Source organism: Typopeltis vanoorti, chromosome 2 (assembly GCF_054136105.1).
Source record: "Typopeltis vanoorti isolate ZY-2024b chromosome 2, IOZ_Tvanoo_1.0, whole genome shotgun sequence".
NCBI classification, from domain to species: Eukaryota; Metazoa; Arthropoda; class Arachnida; order Uropygi; family Thelyphonidae; genus Typopeltis; species Typopeltis vanoorti.
This window is the reverse complement of record NC_143550.1, coordinates 91,176,865-91,198,666: the sequence shown is the minus strand read 5'-3', so window position 1 is coordinate 91,198,666 and position 21,802 is coordinate 91,176,865. Positions and strand designations below refer to the sequence as shown.

The window sequence follows — 21,802 nt, the reverse complement described above, 5'->3', positions numbered from 1 at the left end:
CCATTTAAAGACATGCACACCTATAGAAGGATTTAAACTTGTAGCCTATTAATTGAATAGTGGAAGCAACATCTGCTTAGCCAGCCATTCTAGCTAAAGACTTAATTATTACAATCTTTAGTTATTTATAATAATATTGAACTATATTATAAATAATAATATTTATATAATAATATTTATGAATTTTAAATAAATTGAGCCAGCTGAAAAAATTTCTGAAATGTGTAGCTATTGAAAGTGTCTTAATTCTCTATAGAAAATACCCTCATTTTGTACTGCCATCTGATCTAATACTTGCTTATAATGACAAATTTCTTTCTCATGAGGAGTGTTATATTAAATTTCCTAATTCTACATGCAATAATAATATATCTTCTGCAAAACTATATTCTACATATAACAATAATGATGACAATAATGCATGTTGTGCATAATTCATAGGATCGTAATCTAGAATGGTTTCCTAGAATGAGAGCAATGTCCCTGGCTGCTGATGAAGCTGAAGGTGAACAAAATGAGATGCGTACTCTACAGGCTCAACTTGAAACAACACAGAAACTTGTTGCTATACTTTCTCACCAGTTATCAGAATTAAGGGACCAGGTATGTAATTCTGAATTAAAATTTTATATAACAGAAAAGAAAAGACAGACTGACCTATAATACTCCAATAATGTGAATTAATTTGATATTGGAAATAAAACATGTTTCAGCAGAACCAGAATGACTTAAGCAGCTTAAGTCACAATGTAAATGTTGAAATGTTCATATTGTTAATGGGTAATAAATTAGCTATTTTTCTCAAAATTAAAAAGTGTTGTAAATTCAATAAATTATCTTAAATCCTTTAAGATTTGATCTTATATGTTGATTTTGTATACTTTGATGTTATACTTGCAGACAGACCATCAGTATATGTGTGATTCCTTTATGTTGTAATTTGTAACAACTTGATTTTTGGGAAAAATTACTAATTTGTTATATATTAACCATACCAGCATTCCATTACTATTGGTATCATCATCAGAAGCATCTAACTTAAACTACAGTTTAGACTTCATAATTAGACTATAAGGTCATGTGATAGAAGTAAAGAACAATTATTATACTCAATGAATCAAACTATGATTCATTTAATATAAATGAATTAGATTTTTCAATCGAAGGTGAGTTAGCCACTCTCATACGGAGGTAGCAGGGTTTTCTCCCGGAAACTCCGGTTTTTCATCCCGCATACAGACAAATCAGTCCTTCAAAACACATGCAATTTACAGACAAAAAATACTAGTTGTGGTGGATGGTAGATGGCATTGATGGAGATGATTTGTAGTAGAGGTTCGGTGTTGTGGTGGAGACAGTTGTATAGTAGGTGTCCTCCCGCGATGAGTCTTCGGACTCCTTGGAGGTGTCATGAATAATAATAATAATAATATGATCAGTGTTAAAATCAAGTTATGTGAAAATATGGGGAGAAAATTAATAAATAAAAATATTCTATATGCTTTGTATATCCATTGAACAAATATAAATATACTCACTGTTATGCATTATACAATATGTAAAGTAAGTAAAGCTATCTAATGTGTATATAAGAGGAGATAATAAACCTACATAGATTTATTGCTTCCTTTCACTTGAAAATATGTTACAACTTGCTGATATTGTGGCGAGAGAGAGAGAGGCTAACTTGCCTAGCTCTCCACAAAATGAAAAGAGCCAACACCATCACTGGAGAATCCCCTCTATTGTCAAGCAGGGCCATTCATATTAGAAGGAACCTTTCAGTGATAGTGCTGGCTCTTTTCATTTTTCCTCTTTATATTTATCTTTCTTTTCTTCATATCACAATCACTGGGATCTAGCCATGTTTGTTATTCAGTTTCTTCAATTAACACAAACAATTAATAATCCTTCATGGGGAAGAAATAACCAAGAAGACTGGTAAAATTGTTATGTGCAGTGCAACTCATGGACATCTAGAAAGAGGAGATCTTGGTGGTGTGCTTGCATTGCTTCACAAGGTGAATGATCTGGGATGGCAGCAAGAATGAATCGATTAATGTGTTGCCTGTAAAAGTAATGGTACAGCATAAATTTCCTTCTGCAGGTTGGAGAAAAGGGCTCAAGCTTCCTATATTACTAGTATAGCATCTGGAGTAGCCCTTCCTACTTCCATGTACATCTGCTCCATGGGGACTTAGGAACAATGATATGGAATCTGTCTTTTAACACACATGATGAATCTGTTTCTCATGAATTCTTTATCCTCAATTTAGCAATGAACCTTGACAGGGTCCAAGCCAACCACAGGAAATCATGGAAATATCATATGATAATAAAACTAAGTAAACAAAAACATCAAATGTGTATGGAAACATACCATATTTTCTCATTATACAAGTGAATGTCCCCATAAGGAAAATGTCAACCTTCTTTATTCGGATGAATTTTGCAGCTGAGTTGGCAGATCCCAAGTGAATGTCCCCATAAGGAAAATGTCAACATTCTTTATTCGGATGAATTTTGCAGCTGAGTTGAACCCTATAAACAATCCCTATAAACAATAAAAAAAGAACTTTGTTCAGGTAACACTCGTATTGTGTGTGTGTGTGGGGGGGGTGATATATATGATGCCAGTAACACTCGATGCATTTCATCTAATCATTATTTATAAGAATAATAACAATTATTGTATCCCATAAAAACATTACATTTTTCTTGATTATTTCCAGAGTACTGTTTTCCACTGGTCAATTGTCCAGTTCATACGCTCTTTGCACCAGGCCAGACGAGCTGCCTTGTTCAATGTTCAGCTCTTGTGTGTTGCTGATCTTACATGGAAACCCAGTAAATAGAGTTTTTTTTGTACAGTATAGTGCTCACCATGGTGTTACTGGTGCTCTGGAACTCATCTTGAATAGTCTGTGTTAATTGTAGTCAATTTTGGGACTTCAGGAACATGAGGGTGTCCATACCATCTGTATTCAAATGCTACAATGAAATACTACTTCCTACTATCTGTACACTGGTTTTATGCTATTAACAAACCTGGAATGTTCCATAACTTCAAATAACAAGGGTGTCAGAGATTTATTGGTAGATAGTGTATAAGACTAAAGAAGAGGAAAAAACAAAGGAAGGGCTAAAATCTTAAATTGTGCCACCTATTAGCTGCATTGAGTGTTCTTGGCTACATTTATTCAAATGCTACAATGAAATACTGCTTCCTACTATCTGTACACTGGTTTTATGCTATTAACAAACCTGGAATGTTCCATAACTTCAAATAACAAGGGTGTCAGAGATTTATTGGTAGATAGTGTATAAGACTAAAGAAGAGGAAAAAACAAAGGAAGGGCTAAAATCTTAAATTGTGCCACCTATTAGCTGCATTGAGTGTTCTTGGCCATTGGGCTGATTCTTAGAGGATGATATCTCCCAGATATGTGGCAGTTTAACACATTCACTTCTAGCTGATCGGAACGAATAATTGAAAAAAAGCTTTTTTTTTTTTTTTTTTCCAGAGTGAAAGAGATTTGTTTGATAAATATGAATACCAACCAATAATAACCAGTAGTTATATACATTGGTAATTCAATAAATAACTACAGGCAGGCTAATTCAGTGAGCAGGTGATTCATCTTGGCATGGAAGGGATGCATTTGGCTTGATGGAGTAGCTGATCATCTTTTTAAATTTGCTGTGCTGTTATGTGTATTTATTTCTATATTTTATTTATATTTCACTTGGTTTCCTAAGAATTTTCTTTTATTCACTTATGATTTTTTTTTTTCTTTTCGTCAGTAACTGTTCTATCTTATCAATAATAGATATCTTGCATATTCTATTATTTTATTGAAGATCAACAGATGCAGTTCACTTCTTATAATACATTTAAGGATTCATTTTTATGCAGAATAAATGAAGCTTTATTGCAGAAACAAGAAAAACAAGTAGTTTTATTGTATTTCTAAATACAGTACAGAGACTGGAAAGACTTTTAATTGGATTATATTGATCAAGTGCATATAATAAACAACTATGTTATACCAACTAGTTTCACCAACTAAGGCTGTTGGCATCTTCAGGGTACTGATGTAAGGCACTAAAAAGTAAAAAAAACTGTTACAAACTATAATCAACCGATTCCAATTATATTAAACAAAGAACAGAGCACGTACAATACATGCATAGAGTGTGCATGATACCACTTGTTGTTATTTAGGAACATTCTATAGTTGGCACTACAATTCAGTTCTGGTGACTTGAAGGATCTGATAAGGGTTTCCAGATCACGGGCAAGATTAGTCCTTGGTTCCTGTTAAGGTTTTTAGTTGTTTATTATATGCACTTCATCAATATAATCCCATTAAAAGTCTTTCCAGAGCTTTTTGGTCAAGAAAATTAAACGTTTTGTAACAGTACAGAGACACTTACAGTCTATGTATCATATTTAGAACAGTTAGCATAATTATAGATAATTAGAAGGACCCATGATAATGATAAACACATCCCTTCCCACAAATGTTATATGAGGCTGGTGGCATGGATAGGGGTTGATAGATATCATAGGGTGGTGTATAGTGCAGTGAAATTGAGGCAAATGAGGTTGACTAGTGGAGTGATCCAGGACTCTGTACTAGGACTACTGCTCTTTAATTTGTACATTAATGATATAGAAGAAGATTTAAGAGGGGGATATTCAGTCATTCGCTGATGATGCAGAACGGGAAGGGCAATAGTTGATAAAGATGATGTGGACATCTTACAGGGTGATTAAATAAATTGGCAGTGTGGACAAAGGACTCAATGAAAATGTAAGGTAATGCAATTCAGGATGAAAAGATTACATACTTCATATCATATTGATGGTACTAATTTACAGAAAATCAATGAGGCTAGGGATTTGGGGTGATGGTGGGTAGAGATTTGAAATGCAGAGGACACGTGGCAAGAGTTGGCAAAATAGTTCAGAGTATTACTTGGATTCTGAAGAACACATTGACGAGTACAGATAGGGAGATTATTATCCCTCTTCATAAGGTTATGATCAGCTACATGTTAACTACTGTGCATAGATTTGATCACATGTGTTTCTTGGGGATTGGGAGGTGGTGGAGAGGATTTAGAGATGAGTGACCAAGCTGGTGAGAGACCTCTGGAATGTTCCCTTTTAGAATAGATTCAAGGTATATGCTGTGGAGTTTAGTAAATAGGCAGAGGAGAGGGATATGATAGCAACTTATAAGTTACTAAAATGATTCTATAAAATTGACACAATTTTTTTTTCACTTCAATGCATGGGGAATATGAGGAAAACAAGTGGTCACACTTAGAAGTTGCCTGGGAGTGTAGTTAGCAAAGGTGTGTGTGTGGAATAGGTTCTTTACTTGGAGAGTGGTGAATGAGTTGAATGGATTGCCAGAAGTGGTTGTGAGTGCCCCAACAGTAAATAAGTTCCAGATGTATGATAGATATTGTGTTAATGAATAGTGTGGGTCTCCCATGATGAATCTTTAGACTGAGCCACATAATGGCTCAGTCTAAGATTTTAGGCTTTTTGTTTCTCTACTTCAGTCTCACTCATGCATGCCTGCGTGCACATGTGTGTATGAGTATATTTTTATTATAATTACGTGACACCTCCAGGGAGTCCAAAGACTCATCGAGGAAGGGTACCTACTTTACAACTCTGTCTCCACCACTCAATCCACCAACTATACAATGAACCACAACTACCATCATCATCATCTACCCCAATGCCATCTACCATCCACCATCACCGCTAGTATTTTCACAGACAATCACAAATATCCATGTACATGGAAAGATTCAAACCCACAGTCTTTTGGTTGGAGAGCGGATATGCTAACCACTCGGTCAACCAGGCCAGATATATATATCATATATATCACTCCCTGATGATGCCAGGTTGACTTTAATAAAATATTGAAAGTAATAATTAGATCTGTTTTAGATATTATATCTTTTATGTTGTAATTTTACGCTTGAAACATCAAATTGAATAACAATGAGTGTACAATCCTGAACACCATGATCTGAAATTCACTAAGATGCTGTACATGTCAGAAATATGTCATTCTAAAAAACTGTGACTTGTAGCTCTACTATCTATATTATTATTATTATGGGCAACTCCAAGGAGTCCTTAGACTCATTGAGGGAGACCCTAAACATCATGTCAAGAACTATTCAACATTAGTGCAGTATCTATCATACTTTGCTTTGAACTCATTCATAGTCATGGCACCCACAACAGACTCTGGCAACCTATTCCACTCATTCACTCCAAGCAAAAAACCTAGTTCTAACACCCTTGCTAATTACACCCTTACTCAGTTTCCATGGATGGCCCCTAGTTGTCCCACCACCAGACCTGTTCTGAAAAATTTCCTCTGAATTAATCTTGTAAAAACCCTTCAGTAATTTGTATATCTCAATCATATCACCCGTTTTCCACCTATAACCCACAGATCTTCAACCTGTTCATTCCATAGACCTGCTACCATCTTGGTCAGTCGCCTCTGGATCCTCTCCACATCCTTCTTATCACCAAAAAACCCTGGCACCCAGATCTGCATGCAGTAGTGCCAAGATGGGATGTTATCTGGTCTCTGTAAAGAGAAACAATAACCTGCTTGTCTCTGCTCATCAAAGTATTCTTCAGTGACCAAGTGATTTGATGAACTGCTTTAGCCACTTTTGCTATGTGCCCCATAAACTTTAACTCCCTATCCACTTACACTCCTAAGTCTCTGGCTTCATCAATTTCTTGGAGTACAGTTCTACCATTGTGGTATACAGCTGGTAATCTTTTCATCCCAAAATGCATAACATCAAACTGACATCCATTCTCCTTTGCCCAGTCTGCCAATCTATCCAAATCATTCCTGCAAAATTTTGACATCATCTGTATTAACTATTGCTCTACCCAACTTTTCATCATTGGCAAATAACTGAAACAGTTCCTCTCAGATCCTTTCCTGTATCGTTAATGAACAAATTAAACAATAGTCGTCCAAGAACAGAACCCTGCTGCACGCCACTAGTCACAGCCCATCTTTTGGATTCTACTCCTGAATAATCTACTCTCTGATATCTCTCCATCAACCACCTTCCTATCCATCATGTGCTGCAGTTTACTGATGTAGTATCCTGTCAAAGGCCTTTGCAAAGTCCAGCAGTATTCCTGTAAACTCATTACCTTTATCCAACTCAGCTGTCACTGTATTATAAAATGTGAGCAGGTTACCGAGGCATGACCTACCCCTTCACAAAACCATGCTACCCCCCCCCCCATACAGTATCCCATTTACATCTATCCATTCCTGTATTTTGCTCATGACCAACTTCTCCAATACTTTGACAACAACTCCTGATATGCTGATCAGTCAGTAATTTGCTACATCAGTCTTGGAGTCTCCTTTATGCAATGGAACCATTTTCACCTATTCCTCCCCCCTTCCCCCTTGGGACTAACCCAGAGCTGAGACTAAGATTAAGCAATATGGTCAAGGACACTGACAATTCCCTTGCCACTTCATGTGAAACTTGAGCTGGTATACCATCCAATCTCACAGCTGTATTCACATTAAGGTTCTGTAATATGCTAGGTACCTCCATTTAATTTACCTCAGTTCCTGTATAAGACTTTGGCTCTCTCATTCTTGCAATATCACCACCTGGATGATATACTCTTGCAAAATGTTCACTTAGTAATTCTACTATTTCGACTGATTCAGTTACCTTCCTACCATCGGCATTCATTAAAATCATTCTGAAATATACATTCTTTCTTTCACTTGCAGCATATTGAAAGAATTGTTTGGGATTCCCTTTAGCCTGCATTGCTAACTTCCTTTCTTACCACACTAGTTACCCTTCTGGCCTGTACCTTGTACCATTCGCATACCTGCAGATCACCTTTCTCCTTAAATTCCTTCAACGATTGGTTTTTTTTTTTTTTTTTTTTTTTTTTTTTGCAGCTCCAGCATTATGATGATATTCATCCATTTAACTCCCACTTGATTTACTCTCTTTATTTTAGGTATGCAGTCTCCCATATCATGTAGGAGTGGTTGTTATAATATATGAATATATCATCATCAGAAGCAGCATCTGTTGTCGATCCACTGCTAGATGAAGGCCTTTCCAAGATTACTCCAAAACTGTCTGTCCAATTTAGGTCGGCATCATGGTCGTTTTTCCTCTCATGGAATCCAATCCAGTACTTCTTTTGTCCATTATTGATCTTGTCTTTAGGCATTGAGTTTTTCACTCTTCCTATGATGTCAGAGACTTTGATTTGATTTCTTATCCATGTATTCCTTTTGTGATCCAATCTTGTGATACCAAGCATACTCCTTTCCATACTAAATGTGTTGTTCTTAATTTTTGAATTTCCTTTGCATTCACTGTCCATATTTCACAACCATATGTCAGTATAGGAAGAATACATTGGTTAAAAACTTTTCTCTTCAGGCATAATGGTAGTTGGCTTTTGAATATTGAATGTAATTTTCCAAATGCTTTCCACCAAAGCATCGTGCACCTTTTAATTTTGCCCATGATATTTTTTTTCCCATTGATATCTGTTGTCCTAAGTATATGTAATGATCTACTTGTTTAATTTCCTCATTATTGATTTTTATTATATGAATTATATGAATATATATATTAAATAATATATATATTACAATATATCAGAAGTGGTTGTTTAAATCTTGAAAAAAATTGGTTAAAGGTAAAATCCAAGTGGGTGGATAGGGATACAATACTCTATAGTGTGCAGCACTGCTTTGTAAAAGGTAGGTCCTGTCTTAATAGTTTATTCACATTTTATAATAAAGTGACAGTGGAATTTGATAAAGGAAAAGGCTACATCATGATACTCTTAGACTTTGCAAAGGGATTTGGCAGATACCATACAGAAAGCTATGTAGCATTCCCATTTCCTCCAACTACAAAAGTTGGAGTAAATGGGAATGGAATGGATATGATACTTGTAGCATTTATGGGGGGGGGGAACAAAATTGCAGCTAGAGCAAATGGAAAAATTATTGTTATGTGGTGTAGCAGGCAGGAGAAAGAAAGAAAAAGTGAATGGGCTGACAGACAGACACTATGAATGGAGTGAAATCTAGAAGAATGAAAGTGACTAATGGAGTATTCTCAGGGTTCTATACTAGGGCAACTACTCTTTAATTTGTATATCAATGATATAGGGAAACATTTAAGGGGCCAGGTTATATTCTGTTGTTTGCTGATGTTGCAAAACTGGGGAGTGCAATTGTTGATAAAGGTGGTTTAAGATATCCTCCAAGATAATTTTAATAAATTGACATTGTGGGCAAAAGTATCCTCAAGTCCCTAGCCCAATGAAGCAGCTAGGGACTTGGGGGATATGTGACAAATAGCCAGAGAACTAAGAGTCATCTGTGGCAGTTGTGTAAGAATGTGGTTAGTAAAGATGTGTGAACTAGATTTTTTTTGCATGGAAAATGATGTGGTGAATGAGTGAATTATATTACCAAAATTAGTTATGAGTGCCCTAACAGTGAATTAGTTTAAGGAGAGGTATGATAGGTTTTGTGTGTATAAACATCAGTGTGCATCTCCCACGATGAGTCTATGGACTTCATGGAGATGCCATATAATGATAATTATTATTATTGAATGATATATATATATATATATATGAATGAAGATCGATTTACTCAGTTGTTATACATATTTTTGAAAAGAATTGAATGACTTAAACCAAGAGAAATGGGAAAAACAGTTTATTATAACTACACAACTAGTTTCAGCTTTTTTTAACAGCCTTCATCAGGTGCACATTATAAAAGAAATAACCATTAAACATGGAGGAAAAAAATTTAAACATCACATAAAGTAAATGTATATATTTAACGTTAAAACGTTCAAGTCGACCTATTCAAAATTGTTCCCTCATTGGCTACATTGTTAGGCGTGCTTTTGGAATCTCATGAGCACCAGTATTTGATCTCAGTAGAATAACAGTCTGAAAGGTTGTAGCTTTGGTTGTTGTTTAGATGTATAGGGTTGAGGATGATTTCGTTAGATTCTATAATCTTCCTTTCCAATTCGTCATGGCAATGAAAAATGTTGTTAGATTTGTCCCAAAGCATAGTATAGCTATGGTTTTCTTCATCAGAATTGGCCAAAAATAAAACATGGCTAGATAAAGCACTGGCACGTGTTCTCTTTTAAGCGATGTCCCTCTTGTGTTCCTCAGTGTGTAATTCTATTGACTTATCTGTTTGGCCAAAGTAAGGAATGTCATCACAGTCACACCAGGATATTTAAGATTATGATGACTAGGTTTTGGATGGCTTACTAGAGAACGGATTTTTGGAAGAGGAGTAAATTAAGTTTTTATGTTGTATTTTTTAAGAACCTTGGCTAATTTGGGTGAAACAGAGCTTATGTATGGTATGGAGATATTGCCTTTTACATTATTCGTCACTTCATTATGGCAACCAGGAGGATTAAATAGGAATTTTTTAGTAATCTTTTGAGAATATCCATTTAGTCAAAAAGTAGATCTAAGAAAATTGATTTCTTTATGAAGTTCAATCAGGTCATCTTTTTTAGACATCAGACTGACCCGTTCTTCAGAAAAAACTAAAAATCTCGATCTACAGGAAACCTACCAACACCAACAGATATCTCCACAGTCAATCCCATCATTATCCTACTCAAAAATTTGGAATAATTTCTACTTTCGGACATAGAGCTCGCTCTCATCTTGATGACCCGATTGAACTTCATAAAGAAATCAATTTTCTTAGATCTACTTTTTGACTAAATGGATATTCTCAAAAGATTACTAAAAAATTCATATTTAATACTCCTAGTCACCATAATGAAGTGTTGAATAATGTAAAAGGCAATATCTCCATACCATACATAAGCAAATTTCTCCCAAATTTGCCAAGGTTCTTAAAAAATACAACATATAAACTTTATTTACTCCTCTTCCAAAAATCCGTTCTCTAGTAAGCCATCCAAAACCTAGTCATCATAATCTTAAATATCCTGGTGTTTATGAGATCTGGTGTGATTGTGACATTCCTTACTTTGGCCAAACAGATAAGTCAATAGAGTTACGCATTGAGGAACACAAGAGCGACATCGCTTACAGGAGAACACGTGCCAGTGCTTTATCTAGCCATGTTTTGTTTTCAGCCAATTCTGACGAAGAAAACCATAGCGATACTATCCTTTGGGACAAATCTGACAACATTTTCCGTTGCCTTGACGAATTGGAAAGGAAGATTATAGAATCTAAGGAAATCATCCTCAACCTAAGCTACAACCTTTCAGACTGTCATTCTGCTATGATTGATCAAATACTGGTGCTCATGAGATTCCAAAAGCACGCTCACATCTAACATTGTAGCCAACGAGGGAACAGCTTTGAATACGTTGACTTTAATGTTTTAATGTTAAATATATACATTTACTTTATGTGATGTTTACAATTTTTTCCTCCATGTTTAATGTTTATTTCTTTTATAACGTGCACCTGACAAAGGCTGTTAAAAAGCTGAAACTAGTTGTATAGTTATAATAAACTGTTTTTTCCATTTCTCTCAGTTTAAGTCATTCCATTCTTTTTAAATATATATATATATATATTATTGATATATTATTATATTGTGTATTATATTATATAAAATATATTATGAATGATATAATGATAAATATATATTGAATGATAATCTCTCTCTCCACACTGGAGGCATGCACTTTTGAAATACTTCTACCTCTATGTTCACCATTCTTGCTCTCCTTGACCAGTTTTCACCTTTTGCAATGAATACATCTCTCTCATGTTGCATTCACCTGCTTTCTGTTTTGCATCAGTGGTGTAACAAACAATTTATGATACAAGTAGTTGGTCTCCCCCATTATTAATTACATAAGCATTCTCTTAGAAACAAGATAGCAAACACATCAAAAACACATAAACAAGATAGAATCACTAAAAATGAATCAAACATCACCAGTTAGAGTCCTTGACTTATGATTGCATTACAACCACTTGTACTTACGATGACCATCCCATTAACACTTTCACTGAATACTACCTCACTTCTGCAACCCATGGACCAGGATGCTATTGCCATCTTCAAGACATTATTTAAGAAGTCTTTTTCCTCAGGCTATTGCTGCTTGTCTGTCTTGCAGATGCTGCATAGAGTAAAGTGGAAGCAGAGTATATGAATAAAGTTTGGAAGAACCTGCTAAAAATATATTTTCATATATTCACAGGATTTGGACAAAGACAAAGTTAGAAGGACAGTGACATGACCTGTAGTGCTGCTAGCTGAAGAGTTGGAGGTTAATAATGAAGATGTGAAGCAGAAGACGAGCTCTCAAATGACTTACAGACTTACTTCTACCTTACAGAGATAGAAGTAAGTCTGTAAACTTACTTCTAGTTCTGGGTGAAAAAAAAAAAAATGCAAAGCAATCAGAATGATGAAAGGTGTAATTACTTTTCTCATGTAAAATGTACATTTTTTTAAAGAAACCCAATTCTGTTGCCACCTCATCCTAGAATTGTTCCATATTCTGAATTTGAAGAATTTGTTGTAGATTATCTAGCCACCTCTGCCTGTTCTGATGAATAATTCAATTAATACAACATCAGCTTTGAAGAATTGCTCTTGCTCTAAGTGTATACAGAAATTTTATTTTAGAATTTGTGCATTGTATTATTTCACTATAAGCAAAGAGTAAAATTAGCTATAAATATAAACAAGCATACACATTTTAGCATTTAGGTATATTAATTATTAACATACTTTTGTTGTTCATATAGTTACTTATGACAGGATCATCAGAACATAACCCCATCATAAATTGAGGACTGACTTTATTTTCAAAATATGATTTATATTTCATCTCCATCATGTAGTATACTATTATTCTAAGACCCTATGGAGTCAGAGACTCATCTAGGAAGTTCCTTTGGTCATACACACTGCTCATCATACCACGCCTTAAACACATTCAAATTCTCTGCAGACACAATGCTCTCAGGCAGTGCATTCCAATCATTCACAACTCTCCATGCACAAAACCTGCTTCTCCTTCCCCTGCTTATACAGCTTCCAGAGATGATCTCTTGTTCTTCCCCAATCTCCCACCATTTTATGAAAAACCTCTGATATTAATCCTAAAACCTCTTACCAACTTGTATGTCTCTATCATATCACCTCTCTTCCTTCTGTCTACTAGACTGCAAATTGCATCTTCTCAATCTTTCTTCATACTCAACATTCCAGAGATCAGAAAACTACCTTAGTCAATCACCTCTGGACCCTTTCCAATATCTCTTCATCCTTTTGAAAACCAGGTGACCAGATCTGTGCACAGTATTCCATATGTGGCATAATCAGGGTCTTTACAATGGAATTAGAATTTCTTTGCTTCTATAGGTGACTGTCCTCTACATCATTGCTAGAATTCATTGTGTTGTCCTCACAATTTTGACAATGTATCCTTGAAATTTTAAATCCTTATCCACCAGCACCCAAGTATCTCTTGTTTTCTCCACCTCCAACAATATATCCCCATCAAGAGTAAATTCTACATCCCATCTTTGCTTTCCAAATTTTGAAACTTTACATTTTGCAACACTGAACCGGCATCCACACTTCTGTGACCATTTCTCAGTCTATTCAACTCTTCTTGTAAGCTACATCTGCTTTATTCCTGATAGGTTTCCCAACTTTGCATCATCTACAAACAGCTGAATATCCCCATTCAAATCTTCCATAATATCATTAACATACAGGTTAAACAGCAACGGTCCTAAATAGATTCTTGAGGCACATCACTAGTGACTCCTTTTCTGTGATATTGCTTCCCCCATACGCAACTGATTGATGCCTATCAGATAGCTAATCTCCAATCCAATGCATTAGTCTAATATCCAACCTCTTCTACTCTAGTTTGACTATCAACTTATCATGTGGTAATCTATCAAAATCCTTTGCAAAATCTAAGTTTACTACTGTGTATTCATCTCCCTCTTCCAATGCAGCTGTCATCTTATTGTAATACGTAAGTAGATGATTTAAACATGACCTATCTTTTACAAATCAATGCTGTGCATCAAAGATAATACCATTGTTGTCAACTCAGTTCTGGATCCTGGTTCTCACTATCCTCTCCAACACTTTAACCACAACACTTGCTATACAGATTGGCCTGTAATTTATTGCTTGAGCTCTGTCACCTTCTTTATGAACTGATACAATCTTTCCATTGCTTTGGAGTTTGATCCAGTGTAAAACTCATATTAAACATGCCAAGGCAGATGTCAATTCCCTGGCACATTCCTTCAAAATATGTGGTGATATATCATCAAGTCCTACCGCATTATTAATATTGAGTTTGCTTAATTCCCCATATACCTCTTTTTTTTTTGCTCACAGTTAGTCTCTCCTCCTAATCATTCACTGCTCTCAAACTCTCCATGATGTCATATTCACAAGCATGAAAGACATTTATAAACTGCTCATTAAATATCCCAAATATATTCTCTGCAGCAGTTGCCTTTTGAGTAAAAATTGATCAATTTGCATAGTATTTACATAGTATTGTTTACTTTTAGTATTTTAACGTGTCTGGGTGATTTTTGTGTGTTTTTTGAGTATTTTAATAGTAAATTGATAGATTGATTATCTGTGCACATGGCTCCCATAAAGAGGAATACAAAGATGGCGTCCAGGTTGCCATATTTGTCTGAAAATCTTAACTTAAAAGACTTGATTCAGTGTACCGTTTGCGAAATGTATGCATTGAGGAGAGCGGTTGGAGTCTGGTTAAACAACGATAGTGGAGTGAATGTATGCAAAAAGTGTAAAGAATGTGGGGACTTAGAGTGTTTCAGGTCGTGTGAGTGATATCATTGTCAAAAGTGAGAATCTAGATAACAGCAATATTCGAGGTATGAATGATGATATTTGCGAGGTAGCACCTGATAGCTGTGAGAGTGGCGTTGAAAGAGAAAATGAAGTTAAGCATACAGAACGATTGAATGAATCATCGGAGAATAAAAATGATGACACTGACGCAATGAGTGAAATAGCTCTATTATGCAGAGCAATACATAGAGTAAACTAGCAGCTGGAGTGTTGGCAAAAATCTTTAACAAGCGTACCGACTAATAATCGGCAAAAGTATGATAGAAAAAATAAGGGTATGATAGTGAGTGTAAACAAAATGAAAGAGTGTGTGTTGTATGGAGATTCCCTGGTAAGAGCTGTGTTAGTTGAGAGTTTAACAAAATCATACCAACCCGGTGCGAACATAAAGAATGTAAGTGAGTCAATTAGAATGCAAAAACAGCAGGTGAAGGAATTGATAGTGGTAGTGGGTACAAATGATTTGAAAGGAAACAAAAAGGCTATGAGAGAGGATGTGAAGGAATTGCTTGAGGTAGCAAAGGAAAAGAGTGAGAGAGTTAGGATGGCGAGACTGTTGCTGTGGTTTGACAGTGAAGAGTATAGGAGGGCAAAATTGCTATTGACTTTATGCGTGAATTATGTATGATGAGTGGTGTGGAATTTGTGGATGTTTGGAATGAGTTCGATGGGCCAAAGGATTTATATAAAATGGATGGTTTACATTTGAATGGATTTGGTGTGCAGAGACTTGAAAAGGTGTTGTCGAATGTAGTGGAAGTGAATGTATAGAACCGGGGAAACTACAGTTATTGGGGGGGGGGGAGTAGATATGCAGATTTTAGGGAGACAGTTGAGTCTGTGTATAATATGCCCAAACAAGTAGGAAAGACCACGAATCAGAATGGGATAGTTAGTATAAGGCATCAAAATAGGGATGGGCCAAATCGGCTTCTACAGTTCATGTATACAAATGCCAGAAGTATTAGGAACAAGAAGGAAGAATTTTTGGCCTTGGTTGGCACTTCCAGATCACAGGTTATTGGCATTAGTGAAACATGGCTGACAGAAGATAACACAGCTAGTGGGATTGAATGTGAGGGGTATGGTGTGTTCAGGAGAGACAGGGAGAATAAAATGGTGGGAGGTGTGTTATTCATGATAGCTGATGAGCTACAGCCAAGGAGAATAGAAGTTGAACTACAGGCTAGAGAAAAGAGCACATTTGAGGCTATTTGGTGTGAGATTGAGGCTAGCAGAACAAAATATACAATTGGGTGCTGCTATAGACCAGGTAATGGAATAGATGGTGGAAATAGTATGCATAAGCAAATAGAAGAAATGAGTGGAAGGAGGGTAATTATTATGGGACATTTCAACTTTGGTAACATTGATTGGAAGGAGGAGGAGAGGACACATGGGAGGAAGGAATTGGATTTTATGCGGTTATTAAGGGATAACTATTTGCGACAGCATGTAATGGAAAATACTAGCGGTGAGAGTGCTTGACCTAGTAACTGCATATGAGAATTTGGCTGTAACGAATATGACCACGTTGCCACCAATTGGTGAGAGCGATCATAGGGTCTTGACTTGGGAGGTGGCTAAAGGTGTAGAATTTACAATTAAGACAGGGTACATATGGAATTATCGGGCTGATAAGTATGACAAGCTTAGGAGATTGATTGGTACAGTGCCGTTGGCACGTAAAACTGCAAGGGCTAGTAGTTGACAGTGCATGGGAGGCAGTTAAGAAGTGTTTGTATGAAGCAGTGGCTGACTGTATACCTAGAGTTCGAATAACAAATCAAGTAGGAGTTAAATGGATGAATAACACCATTAAGCTTGAGCTGCAAAAAAAACAACTATGGAGGGAATTTAAGGAGAAAGGTGACCGGCAGATACATGAACAGTATAAAGCCCAGACCAGAAGGGTAACGAGTGTGGTAAGAAAAGCAAAAGAGGATTACGAAAGAACATTGGCCATGCAGGCTAAAGACAATCCTAAACAGTTTTTTGGAGGTGAGTAGTCTATTACAAAACCTCAAAGTCAATACATCTGTTGGGTTGGATGGTATTCCAGCTTGTGTCGTACGTGAAGTGGCTAAAGAATTGTCAGTACCCTTGACCATTTTGTTTAATCTGAGTTTCAGGTCCGGGTTAGTCCCGAGGGGGTTGAAAGAGGGGAAAATAGTTCCACTGCATAAAGGAGGTTCCAAGACTGCTGTTGTAAATTACCGACTGATTAGCATATCAGGAATTGGATAGATGAAAATGGGATACTGTATGGGGGACAACATGGTTTTGTGAAGGGTAGATCATGCCTCAGTAATTTGCTCACGTTTTATAACACAGTGACGACTGAACTGGATAAGAGTAATGGGTTTTCACTGATTCTACTGGACCTTGTCAAGGCCTTTGACAGGATACCACATGGAACTGTAATCAGTAAACTGGAGCAGATGGGGATGGATATAGGGTTGGTGAGATGGACAGGAGGGTTGTTGATGGAGAGATACCAGAGAGTGGTTTATTCAGGAGTGGAGTCCAAAAGACGGCTTGTGACTAGTGGTGTGCCACAGGGTTCTGTTCTTGGACCACTACTTTTCACTTTGTTCGTTAACGATATAGGAAAGGATCTGAGAGGAAGTGTTCACCTGTTTGCTGATGATGCAAAGTTGGGTAGAGCAATTGTGAGTGCACAGGATGTCAAAATTTTTCAGGATAGTTTGGAGGACTGGTCTAAGGAAAATGGATGTCAATTTAATGTGGCAAAATGTAAGGTTATGCATTTTGGAGTGAAAAGATTAGCAGCAGTATATCACACTGGTGGAACCGTACTCCAGGAGATTGATGAGGCCAGGGATTTGGGAGTGTTGGTGGATAGGGAGTTGAAGTTTAGCGGGCACATTGTAAAAGTGGCTAAATCAGCTCATCAAATCTCTTGGTTACTGAAAAATACTTTAACAAGCAGAGACAAACAAGTTATTGTTCGTCTATATCGAGCCCTGATAAGACCCCATCTGGATTACTGTGCCCAGATATGGGCGCCAGGGTTTCTTCTTGATGGGGAGGAGGTGGAGAGGATCCCGAGATGAGTGACTAAGATGGTGGCAGGTCTGTGGAATGAACCTTATGAGAACAGATTGAAGATTCGTGGGTTGCAAAAATTGGTTGATAGGCGGAAAAGGGGTGATATGATTGAGACATTCAAATTACCGAAGGGTTTCTATAAGATTAATCCAGAAGATATTTTTGAGAATAGGGCTGGTGGTGGGAGGACTAGGGGCCATACATGGAAGCTGGGCAAGAATGTAGTTAACAAGGGTGTTAGAGCTAGGTTTTTTTACTTGGAGAGTGGCAAATGAGTGGAATAAGCTGCCAGAGTCTGTTGTGGGTGCTATGACCGTGAATGAGTTCAAGGCGAGGTATGATAGATACTGTGTGAATGTCGAATAGTTGTTCTTGACATGATGTTATGGCCTCCCTCAATAAGTCTGTCGACTCTTTGAGTTGCCCGAAATAATAATAATAATAATAACCTTTTCTCCAATTAATGCCATATAATAATTTTGATTATATGGCATTGATTGGATTTTTTTTTTTTTTCTGGCTACATATTGAAAGAACTACCTAGATTTTTTTTGGCTTCATAACTAACTGCTGCTCATGCTAAACTTTTGCTACCATTACCAACCAAGTTATCCTCCTTGCCTGTTCTTTGTATTCCTCATGGAATTGATTATTACCACTTCTTATGTCTCCATAATACTTTTTTCTCTGTATTATATGCTTAACTCTTCATTCATCTGTTTCACACTACCTTATTTATCCTTCTGACCCTTGAATGCATTTAGACATCGCTTCTACTAGATAATTCTTGAATATCACTCAAGTAGCATTGATCTCCCTTCCACCCAACTCCTCACCTGAGCTTCTCATAATCACCAGCATTGTAGTTGTACATATACCCTTTCCTCACATGGTTGGCAACAAATCAGGTAATCACTTCATGGTCACTCACACCAAATGAAGGGGGATTTGGCACCTCATTTATAATAGCATCCTCTGATGATATGATCAAATCCAAGACCCTCAGTCTTTATGAACCATCTATTACATACTGCCTGAGGTAGTTGTCCTTCAAAAACTCAAGAAACTCATTTTCTTTATTTCTGGTTGCTATCTCATGACCTCAGTTTATATTTCCGTAATTGAAATCACCCATAGTAATCACCCTCTTCCCATTTGCTTGGCTAATAGACATTACCAGGTCTAGCAACATCCAGCTAATTAATTCATTCTGTTCACATCTATCTCTACACTATACTGCCTCAAAACCGCTACCCCTTTCTCCCTTGCAGCTCTTCCTTGTATTGACTTAACTCTTTTTATATCATCAATAGCACTTCACCTCCCTCTTTACCCTTTCTTTCTTCATGAAATACATCATACCCTTCTATCTCTATTCCTGTCAGGATGTCATCGTCATCCAAGTATGTCTCACTTATTCCAACAAATTTTGGGTGAAAACTCAATAAATGCAACTATTTCATTTCCCTTTCTGATAATTCTAGCATTTGTGTACAAACATAACAGCTCATTCCTGGATCTATAACAAGTTTCACTGATACCACTTATTAGATGTGACTTCTCCATACTTTCCTCGATCTATTACTTTTTCTCCTTACTCATCCCAGAACCTTCTTCAGATCTGATGTTTTCCCTGCATCTCTGGTCATCCCCTTCCCTTTTTGTCTACACACACATTCATATCCTCTTGGAGCATCATTCTTGCTTCACCTGTCCACTCTGAGTTTGCCCGTTTCCCTGTTTGTCTTGCACACTTGTTTTCACATTCTCTACACTCATGCCACCCACTTCTTCATATATAATCACCACTTCAATCTCTCCTTCCTTGCTCTCCTACTCTTTTACATCACTTCTTACTTGCTCAGATTCATTCTCTGCACTCATTACTGTCCCTTCCAGCAACAGTGTCTCCAAATGACTCGCACCAGAACCATTCAAATGTAGTCCATCACTCTTATACATTTCAATTCTTTCTTCAAACTCATTCTACATTAACAAACTACCACACTCCTTTCTCTTCACACATTTCTGCTAACATATCATTCCCAATCTTCAGTCTCTACTTCATTTCATTACCTTCATACCTGGGCAACTATTATCTTTAATCCTTCTCAACAACCTCCTTATATCCAGTCTTACATTCTCCTTGTTCCCAGTCATTTGTTCCTACTACCACTACCAACTCCTTTGCTCACTTACTCCACATATCGAATGCCTCAATCACTCTATTCATTTTATCTCCTGAAAAACAAACCTTGTGCATCTTCTTATTTACCACACCTCTAATTATCGAATTGCTATGCAATGCCACTCACAGGTCTTTCGTTATCTTTTTCATATTGACATCATTTGTTTTCATCTTCTTCACTCTGCATCTGTCTCATCTTCAACAACTCAACTTTCAAATCTTGCATCCTTTTTTTTGTTATCATTCACTCTCACCATTTTATCACCAATGACACACATTAGTTTGCTGTCAACCCCACTTATCCTTTACTGTTAATTGCACTTTGTTTTTCAGTGTCATTATTGCCCACTTTATCGTCAATCATCGCTATCACTTCCACACACACTCTCTGAACATTTGTACAATCTTTAACTGCCATGTCAGTTATGACACCATGGTCCCTACTCATATTAAAACTATTTCAACTCATATTTAAGCAAGTCTCATGCTCCATCAGAATATCGACAGAACATCCACACTTGTTCTTTTTTCTTATTCAGTCTCTCTACATAAATATTCGTAACATCTTCCCACACATACATATTACATGTAATTAACTAATATACTAATAACATATAATTAACTAATATACTAATAACATATAATTAACTAATATTATTTTGCATGCAGCTTACTAAATCACTGTTTCATTTGTAGTTTTTTAGATAATCCATTTTTCATGGCTATTACAACATTTATATAACATTGTTGCAAACTGTGTACCTCAACTTTTTTTTTTTTATAGATGACCGAACAGAGAAAACAGAAACAAAGATTGGGACTTCTAAATGCTCCAGTACCTGCACCATTTCATACAATGTCCAGCCAATAATAAGCATCGGTAGATAAAGGTAAGTACAAGGTTACAGTTTCAACAGAAAACTGCAACTTGGGAAAATGAATAACTATAAATGCTAACATAAATATTGGTGTGTTGTGTTGCAGTAAAGATGCAAAAATATGTGCATATTGATAAACAAAGTACTAGAATATTTTAAGTTCAAAATAGCCAAAATCTGCTATTAAAACATACTACATTACTGCTAACTATATCATATATCTACTGCACCAGCTGAAAATGTATTTTTTCTACAATTCTTCATTTGTAATTTGTCGTCATCAATTTTCTGACACACACACACACCCTAAATGGATGTTCAGGCTACTATGGCGGCACTACATAATTATTAGTCACCTATCCACAGTTTTCCTCCAAATTAGTAGTCCATTACTTGTCAGCACTTCAATATTGCCATATCTAACATTCCGTGCTTCTAAGGCACTTCTAACTGAATCTTGGTCTACCTTCTGGGTCTCTTTCCTGCCATCTTGACATTAAACACCTGTTTTGCTAACATTTACTCACCCATTCTGTTTAAGTGGTCATCACCTTAGATTAGATCTGCTTACACATTCTTGAATGCTAACAATGTCAAGTTCCTTTCTGATATCTTCATTTTTAATATAATGCTGCCATTCATGCTATTTGTTCACTCTCCTAATTTTTCTCAGAACA

At 36.4% G+C, this 21,802-nt stretch overlaps 1 protein-coding gene across 1 annotated transcript in view; it reads left to right on the top strand.

Moving 5' to 3' along the window:
• The window catches only part of Itpr (Inositol 1,4,5,-trisphosphate receptor), a 1,112,489-nt gene extending 1,091,352 nt beyond the window's left edge, over nucleotides 1-21,137 (top strand). The window contains exons 58-59 of the mRNA XM_090401920.1: nucleotides 442-603; nucleotides 21,032-21,137. Of these exons, the coding sequence (XP_090258046.1) occupies nucleotides 442-603; nucleotides 21,032-21,118 (249 nt within the window). The 3' untranslated portion in view covers nucleotides 21,119-21,137. The remainder of the gene's footprint in view (nucleotides 1-441; nucleotides 604-21,031) is intronic.
• Nucleotides 21,138-21,802: the final 665 nt, after the last annotated feature.